The following is a 9,281-nucleotide window of genomic DNA, read 5'->3' as shown; positions in this document are numbered from 1 at the left end:
CTACATAAAAGCATGCAAGGTTAAAAAAAACAACAACAACACATGTAGGGTCAGCTGCACGAACAAAACACTCAAGTATTTACATTTAGACCCTACTATACCTATACATGTGGATATTCACATAAGTAATCGCGGATTCTAATTGCAAGCTTTTATTTCTATCCGTCCACTCAGTCGAAATCACGGTTGGTGAGGACCAGTGGAGCCACTAGGGTCCACACGTACAGAGAGATGCAGATCCAACTGGAGGTGATTTTCACCCACACAGAGGGCCACTTGCTGGTCATAGTCTGATAATTGGCATCAGGGCTATAGAATTGACAAGAAAAAAAATTAAGAGTTTAAGGATAATTCTGTAAACTTTGACGACCATAAACATCTCAATATAAATTGTGACACAAAAATTACAGAGCAATAACTAATCATTATTGCATATACAAATGTTTTTGTTAATAGAAGTGCTTACAAGATTTGAGTTTTTTTTTTTTTTAATTGTTAAAAATATAAATATTCTTTCAGTTCAAAAGAACAGCATTTATTTGAAATAGGAACTTTCTGTAACATTTTAAATGCTTAAAATGTCACTTTTAATCAATTTAATGCATCCTTGCTGAATACAAGTATAATTTTCTTCCAAGAAAATCTTACTTGACCCCAAACTTTTAAAAGGCATACAGTATATAGTAGATATTGAAAACTGCTAGTTAATATAGTCAATATTTTAATTGAATTCATTTTAATTCTATATACAGAATTTCGCAAATGAAATCAAACGTTTTATTATACTGTGGGAAAAAAAGATAAATGTATTTTACTTTTTGAAAATATGCCCGTTATCTGCTTCCAAAATTGGCCTAGTCAAACTAAAACATGATTACCAATACACTGTGCACTTAAGCTAATAAAAACATCATCACATGGGCACATACCTGTACCAGTTTGTCAGTGTCATCATGATGTACAGAGAAGCCAAGAAGAGCATGAAGTGGAAGAAAGAGTAGCTATAGGTGACTCCATCCTTCTCATTGTCAATGGCACGGTTGGTGCCATCACCCTCTTCAAAGTTCTCTGGAGCGGGACCATCCTCGATCAGAGCAGACTCGTCGCTGGTGAGGGTCAGTTTGTTCACTTGGGAATTGCTGGAGTTGCGGATGCTGAGGAAAATAAAAAGACAAATTTGACTGCTGTATTGAATAATAGCTGCAAAAATAGGTCATATCTTTTAACAAATTACAAACTTTCTTACCTGGAGTACAGCACACACATCAGGAACAAAATCAAGCCCACAATGCCCTGGGCATCCCACCACTGAACAACACGGTCCTGACCAGCAGGGGTGGTGCTGTTGAGTCCAATAATGCCAAGCAAGCTAGGGTTGCATCTGCGGTCTTCGGGGAAAAGAAAATCATTATTCTAGACTGATTTTATGAACAACAGAATATTCCTTTAAACAATCTCTCTCAATCCTTACCAGGCTCATTGGTCATGGCAGACCAGGTCAGATACATGGTGTACAGAGTAACAATGGAGGACTGCAAGAGACCAGACCTGGGTTGGGACTCCTGGAGGAGGAAAGGAAGAAAAGGACAAAGAAATTAAACGACATCATTTAAGTCTTGATGCTCACCTGATATGACACATATCCAAACCAGTTTGGATTTAAGTATAGGAGATCATCAGTTCCAATACTAGTCATACAAACAGACGTTTTGTATTCATTACCTGGATTTTAGGCAAGACAGACAGGACAGATGCACCAACACACAGCAGCATGTTGATGCTGATGAAGACTTTGTTCTCAGTGCAGCCATCGGAGTGAGTGTAATACACATAGAACAAGACCAGAGAGATCAGTGACAGAGCGTAGTTGATGGTTGTGGCAGACAGAAGAGCTACGGATGGTAGAAAAAATTACGTTAGAGCAATACAATCAATCTTCTTTATGACCGCATACACTGTAAGAAGTATCTAAACAGAGAACGGGGATAATACCTTTATAAATATAATGTTAAAATGTAAAAATAATATATTCTATTTATGACTTTAAATATGTTATATTTATGACCATATTTATGTAAAATATATACACGACAATTCAAAAAGTTGGGGTCGGCAAGATTTTTGGGAAAGAATCTCATCATTCTATTCAGTAAGGATGCAACAAATTCAAAATCAAAAGTGACAGATAAATTCTGTTCTTTGGAACTTTATACTCATCAAAAAATATATATATATATTAAGCAGCAATACTGTTTACAACATTGATAATAATAATAAATATTTCTTGAGCACCAGATCAGCATATCAGAATGATTTCTGAAGGATCATGTGATGTTGAAGACTGGAGTAATGATGCTGAAAATACAGCTTTGCCATCACAGGAATAAATTACATTTTAGAATATATTATAATAAAAAACAAACTGTAGTAATATTTCAAAATATTACTGTTTTTACAGAGGGGATACTTGTGTGGGACTGAACAAATCAAGTTCTCTTAATGCGTACCTGCATACCAGCAACGAGAGTTTCCCTCATCCATTTTCTCCACCCAGGACTCGTTCCAAGAGTGAGCAAAGTCGATCAAGAGCACCAGCTGGATGAGGATGAAACAGAACGCTCCAGCCATGCCTATGTAAAACCAGACTGGAAGAGACCCAGCAGAAGATCATCATTAGATCCTCACAAATAAATACTAGGAACAACTCAAGTCTGCCTAATCTTACCCTCTCATTGCTTAAGTTGGATAAACACTGTGCAGGTTTTGCTATCTTTTATGATAAATCCCACTGCAGATTGTATAATGCACATTTAATGTAAAACTACATCACACATATTTAGCAGTTACTTTTTAATTTGGTTACTATTGGTAGTGTTAAACGGCCATTTAAAGTCACCTTTTGCCCTTACATTGTAAATCATGTAATTGCATGCATATTTCATATTTAAGGCAATAAAATAAAACTTCACCAGTAGTAAAAGGGCCTTCAGGAATGAAGAAAGCTCCAACTGTAATAGCAGTGGCAGCCGCAAACTTGAAGAACCAAAACCTGTAGAAGATATGAATATTTTGAAGATTAGTGAAGCTTTTCTGAACTTATTTGCATGTTTTTAATACAGCTAAACCTGTGTTTCGCTCATAAGGATTCAAATCTTCAACCTCTGAGTTAGAGGTCAAGACTTTAACCATTAGGTCACACCAACACCTACATACCCGTTATGCACAGAAGCTCTTGGATCCTGGCTGCTCTTGACCTTTACCATGATGAGAGAGAAGAGCAGGAAGAACATGGCCATCCCAAAGCACACACGATACACAGCCTTATAGCCCACCAGCACATCGCAATTCACATGACCTTTGACTCCCGGGATGGACGACCCCATTCCTCCTTCACAAAAGCCTGGAATCTGCAGTGACGTAAAAGAAAATCAGACACACAATCAGACTGCTTCAGCTGCAACCCTGTAAAACAAATATAAAACTTTAATTCCCAAGAAACGTTGCTGGGTCACCTTCTTCAGATGCTCCTCCATGCCTGGCATGAGCATGATGCAGGCGATGCCCACACCCAGCAGCATAAAGAAGGCATAGATCAGCCGAGTGACTGTGGAGTTGTTTCCACTCGGGCAGCATCTGCACAGCAGGCAAGGAGCACTGCCACAAAGGCAAGGAATCTGCAGAGGAGATATATATATAAAAAAAAAACACACATTAAAGGTGATGTAAGCCATTTCAGATGTTTTGCTAACTTCAACCAGACACTCCCGCTTCAGATCACCTGATTTTCTTCTCTTTTTTTTTCAGACCCTAGGGCTATCATAATCGTTTTATCTCAGTAAACATATTTCTGTGAAATCTGTCAGGTAGTACCCTAAATATATATAGGAAGCATTGGATGAGTCATAATTAGGCATGCATTGTGCATGATATTGTGACTGATAAGTATAAAATCAATATTATTTTTTCATTATTATTTGGCCATTAATTGATAAATTACACTATTTTTAATAACAAAAAGAAGCGAAATATCATAAATTAATTTAGGCCTTACAATAACAATGTAACATATGAATGATGGGTAAATAATGCTTTTTAAACTATTAAAAATGCAATGCAAATAAAAATCTCAATATCCAATAAGATGCCAAATTAATTATCTCTATAGACATAAAAAGCGTCATTCTGCAAAATGAGCAGGGCTGGTTGACGCATAAACATGTTGACTTCAAGAAGCCTCATCCCTCATTTGTACTCGGGGTAAAACACCAGGCAAAGCTTGTGCCTAAATTTGTCTGGCTTTACATAACAAAAACAGAGCATTTAGATGTGATTAAAGAGGACATTAACTTTTTTTTGGTTAAAAATGATCCAAAATCAATATTTGAGCAAGTACATAACCAGCCAGTGTTCAAAACTATCGCCTTACTTTGGCCAGATTCACAGTTTATAATAATGTTTTCTAATTTGAGTGGTACGGGTAGGTTTTCGCAGGAAATTCGAGCATGGCACTGCGTCATTACGTCACGTCTGTAAACATAAAGAAGTTGTCCCGACTACTAGGCTATCGCATGTGAGGATCCTGCAGGTGGCGGATCGTTTATAGCCTTTTCTCACAGCAGCTGGAATAATTAAATGTACCATTTTGATGGCGGATTGTAATCCATAAAGGATTATGTGTTTATGAAACACATGTGAATTAAATTAAATTATATTCCAGTTATAAATGTGCTTCCGATTACAGATAGCCTGGGGTTACAAAGATTTGTATTTGAAAGAAAACCAGTTTGAAGGGAACATAATTTGCTTTTTGGGTTAAAAGAATTTCTTAATATGAAATTCGAAGAGCATGACAATTAGATTAGACTGCAGAAATTGAAATCTACACTCTAATCAGGGCTGGGTATCGTTCAAAAATTTCCGATATCGATACCGATACCTTGACTTCGATACCAGTTCCTGAACGATACTTTTTTCGATACCAATTTTATGAAATCAATTTTAACAAGATTACATTATCTAAAAAAAAATTTTTACATTTATTTTTCAGCATGTTAATGTTTATACAAACTCAAAGACTCATCTCCTGAGCCACTGCACAAAAGGAACAAAATGTAACCTTAGGGATGCGCTGATCCGATATTCATATCGGGTATCAGCTCCGATAGTGCCATTTTTCTCGGATCGGGTATCGGGCAGAGAGAACCGATCCAAATCCGAGATTTTTTTTTCTTTTTCTCGATTGTGCGAATTATTCTGTGTTACTTCTGAAGCCATATGATAGTTTAATGTGAGCTACATATGAATATTTAAGTCCTTACACTAAAGTTCACACAAACTCTTTTCTCCGCTGTGGCTGTCGGTCATTCGTTCAGCCTTTAAACCCTGCTCGCGTTCGGTTACAGCAGTCAGCTCGGTAAAGCTCTCTCCAAGATCATTCTGTGTTCCCATTATACTTGATTTGTAAATACATGTCTATGATTTTGCAAAAAGGACTTTATCTTCTTGCCGGAGTTTAATGTTGTTTTGTTACTTGCTACCGGGTGTCTGTGAGAACAAAACACGGGCGTAGAAAAGACTATAAATTGTTTTTAATGTGCACAGTAACTGAAATTTAAAACTGTTAAAAGAAAGGCTCAATAACTGTTGCACAGATATAATACACTACGCATCAATTTCTCTTCCCTTTGTGCTTTGCCGTTTTTAACACGAAGCGTTAAAAAAAGGAAGCAACACGGCGTCAGGCTTTGAAGTAGTCTGTATCTAGTAGATTGTGAAAGAATGATTATCAGTTCCATACACAGAGATATATAAATTCTACGTTTATTTAAATGGGGGGGGGAAACTTCACTGGTATCGGATCAGTATCTGTATCGGTCAATACCGAACCCTAGGTATCGGAATCGGAGGCGAAAAAGGCGGATCGGAGCATCCCTAATTTACACTAGTGCGTGTTCGTTTTAAAACGCATAGCTCAGACAGAATCATGATTTCTATTTATTTTCCACTGATTTACTGATGAGCATTAGCAGCTTCCAGCGCTGTCTGCCTGTGTTCTCCCTTCCATGATCACTGCTCTGACTCGGAGTCAGAAGACAGGTAATAACATATTTAATTTCAGCAACATTACATGGCCAAAACACACATTAGACGGCAATCGGAAGTTATTACAAACACTCGATGGTGGTTTAAAGTGAGTTTTGAGTAAAAGCGGAATATAAATCTTATTTATTGTCTTATGTAGCATGATGCTACAGTTTGCATAAATGGTCACATAACACACGCTTTCAGTCGTGTAGTATGAACGGACATCTGCATATGATCGGAACTCCACGCAGCTCCCACGCTACTCTCCATTGGAAAATGAATGACCAGTCTGTCACTTGTCGGAGATAGTGGAAAGCAGGCTTGAAACGCAAAGGAAACGCCAGTATGACGAGGATCGTTTACATTTTAAAACATAAACGCACCAGTGTAAATGTAGCCTTACATCTAAGGGGGCTGGGACGCATTCGCACTACAGCCTCACGTGTGCGCCACATCTCTGAGTGTAACCGGTGTAAACTAGTATGTGTGTTCGTGTGTTCGACTTGACGCGGACTGACTGTGCAGACAGATCAGTGTATTACAGTTCCACGAGAGCTAAAGAAAGCAGACTGCTCCGTGCGCTTTCGAATCGCTCTCGCGGATGTCAAACACTGATCGATCTGCGCCGCACCTCTTCAAGTCGAACACACCAGCGAGTGCTGCAGGCTTATTGGCTCACTGACGCTGATGAGATTAACCCCTTAGGTATCAAAATTTGGTACCGAACGACGAGACGTTTTTCGATACTCGATGGTATCGAGGCATTTCGGTCGGTGCCTAAAAAGTATCGAACTCGATACCCAGCCCTAACACTAATACATACTCATAGTCACCAATGCTGATGTTGTTAACATTAATCATTTGAGAATAAAGTATAACAATAATAATAATTTGAATGGTTTGATGTGATATGAGCTAACCGATCTTTAGATTTAATCACCATTGGTAGCGAGATTTATGGTAATGCCTTTATATAATATATATCCATGTGACTGACTGCCACACATACTCCTCAGAACATTAGATTCAGCCGCGCTGGAGCCATGCCGACTCACAACCCCAGCAAGCTAGATAATTCCACACACAGCTGCAATTCCAGGTTTTTAAACAGAGATGGCGACAAAGAGGCAAAGCTTACGGACTGCAGCTTTAAATACTTCCTAAAATAAACATTCGGAGAAACATCTTATAAAAGAAGTTCACACTGCTAAATTTTGGAGTCTTTGAGAACAAAGATTTATTTATACATTTATTTATTTTTTTAAGAAGTCTTCTATGCCCAACAAGGCTGCATTTATTTGGTCAATAATGCAGTAATATTGTGAAATATTACTACAATTTGAAATAACTTTTTCTATTTTAATAGATTTTAAAATGTAATTTATTCCTGTGACGGCAAAGTTGAGCCAATTTGATGTGATATGAGCCAACCGATCGTGTGTGTGTGTGTGTGTGTGTGTGAGAGAGAGAGCGAGAGCGAGAAAGAGACAGCGTCACATCACAGTAGAGTCAGCTGTCTTAACCGTGGCTTGTGTACTGCATCATTACTGTGTCTGTTCCCCTTTCGGGCTTGAACTGATGGTAAAACTAATGACATTATTTACTGTCTTTACATTTATTTTGAAAGATGAAGCTCGCGATTATGGTAAGGGGCGTTACATTTCCGACGAGTGCTTGCGGTGTTCGGCCAATCACAATGCACTGGGTCAGCTGGCCAATCAGAGCAGACTGCGCTTGTCGGAAGGAGGGACTTTGTAGAAAACGAAGCGTTTGAGAGAGGCGGGGCATAGAGGACCTACAATAACGTACAGTATTTGAAAAAGAATGTGTTTTTTGAACATTAAAGCATGTCAACATATTCCGTTACACCAAATACACCAAATAATGATCTTTAAAAAAAAAGCATCATATGACCCCTTTAATAATTTTTGGAATTGTAATATTTTCAGGATTCTTTTAGGAATATAAAGTTCAAAAGATCAGATTTATTAATTTATTTTATGTCTCATCATTGCATAATACTTGTTCATGAATAAAAGTTCATGTGAAGTGTTACTGAACAGTAAATAGTGTTACATAACCTCGGGCCCCATGTTTCCTCATCTCTCCTTCGTGTGTTTTTCATGAGCTGACATCTAATCGGTGTTTTGATGTCGCAACAGCCTAACAAACATGTGACCTTCTTTGAAAACCTCATGTTATGGTGGAATATCATCTATATGTGTGTCCCATTTAAAACACCCCAAACAATCATAGACAATGAGCTGTTTTCATGATCACAATCGCCGACAAAACATTGTTTATCTATGATCATTTGGCTGCAATTCAGAGAAAAGTAGTAATATATGTCGCTTGGTGATACAGATTACCCAAAGCATAACAACACACAATTGTCTGTATTACTACAAAAACATTTTGTGCTTCATCACAACAGGGGAACCACCCAACACGACGTTTTACGTTAGTAAAGCAAAAAAAACAACTGATTTGAATCACACCAAAACATAGTGAAATTAATTAATATGCCGTTATGTGTCATTCTTGGTAATTATTCAACAGATGCGGTGGGTTTTATTAAAGTAGAGCATCACGAAGGGCCCAGACACCATTTTCTCTTTCGCTTCTTTCCCGATGCGGATGTCATCAGCTACACATGATAAACTCGCTGAAAGCCAAATAGTTATTTACCTTCGCGTATCTATACGATTATATTCATATATCATCAGTATATTAATATGTAAACTTACCCAACTGGCCATGGAACAAAGCCCGAGCACGGCCCCCATGTTCAGCGGTGATGTGCGATGTTTCTCCGGACGGGTTTGAAAATGGAGGCGTTGTGTTTACAATGTAGCTCCGCTGTCTGGTGAAGCCGGACACCACAGGTTACTTTCACGTTCAACATTTCAAAATAAAACATCGCTCTTTCACGCAGACAATTAAGACATAAAGAAGGCGCTGGGGAAAAAAGTGATAAATGTTACATTTTATGTCTCAATCTAATAATTAAAAAAAAACGAACATTTCAAAATAAAACATCGCTCTTTCACGCAGACAATTAAGACATAAAGAAGGCGCTGGGAAAAAAAGTGATAAATGTTACATTTTATGTCTCAATCTAATAATTAAAAAAAAACTGAGGAATACAAAAACACAGGTAATTAATTATAAACACAAGTCATTATTAAAATAAAAAA

At 37.7% G+C, this 9,281-nt stretch overlaps 1 protein-coding gene across 2 annotated transcripts; it reads right to left on the bottom strand.

Moving 5' to 3' along the window:
• Positions 1-6: 6 nt before the first annotated feature.
• Positions 7-8,972, bottom strand: serinc1 (serine incorporator 1). 2 transcript variants are annotated; one of them, XM_016289351.1, is made up of 10 exons: positions 8,830-8,972; positions 3,513-3,651; positions 3,214-3,407; positions 2,970-3,049; positions 2,508-2,645; positions 1,723-1,892; positions 1,472-1,562; positions 1,247-1,388; positions 930-1,154; positions 7-309 (listed from the first exon to the last, which is right to left on the bottom strand). In XM_016289351.1, exons 1-10 carry the CDS (start codon positions 8,868-8,870, stop codon positions 171-173), a joined length of 1,359 nt encoding a protein of 452 aa, XP_016144837.1. In that variant the 5' UTR covers positions 8,871-8,972; the 3' UTR covers positions 7-170. The 2 variants fall into 2 exon arrangements, with proteins under 2 accessions (XP_016144837.1, XP_016144835.1); XM_016289349.1 differs by having other exon boundaries at positions 3,513-3,674; positions 8,832-8,972.
• Between the last annotated feature and the right edge of the window lie 309 nt (positions 8,973-9,281).

Source organism: Sinocyclocheilus grahami, unplaced genomic scaffold (assembly GCF_001515645.1).
Source record: "Sinocyclocheilus grahami isolate Dianchi unplaced genomic scaffold, SAMN03320097.WGS_v1.1 scaffold244.1, whole genome shotgun sequence".
Classification (NCBI taxonomy): domain Eukaryota; kingdom Metazoa; phylum Chordata; class Actinopteri; order Cypriniformes; family Cyprinidae; genus Sinocyclocheilus; species Sinocyclocheilus grahami.
Note: the sequence above shows the minus strand (reverse complement) of the source record. Positions and strands in the feature narration are given on the sequence as shown.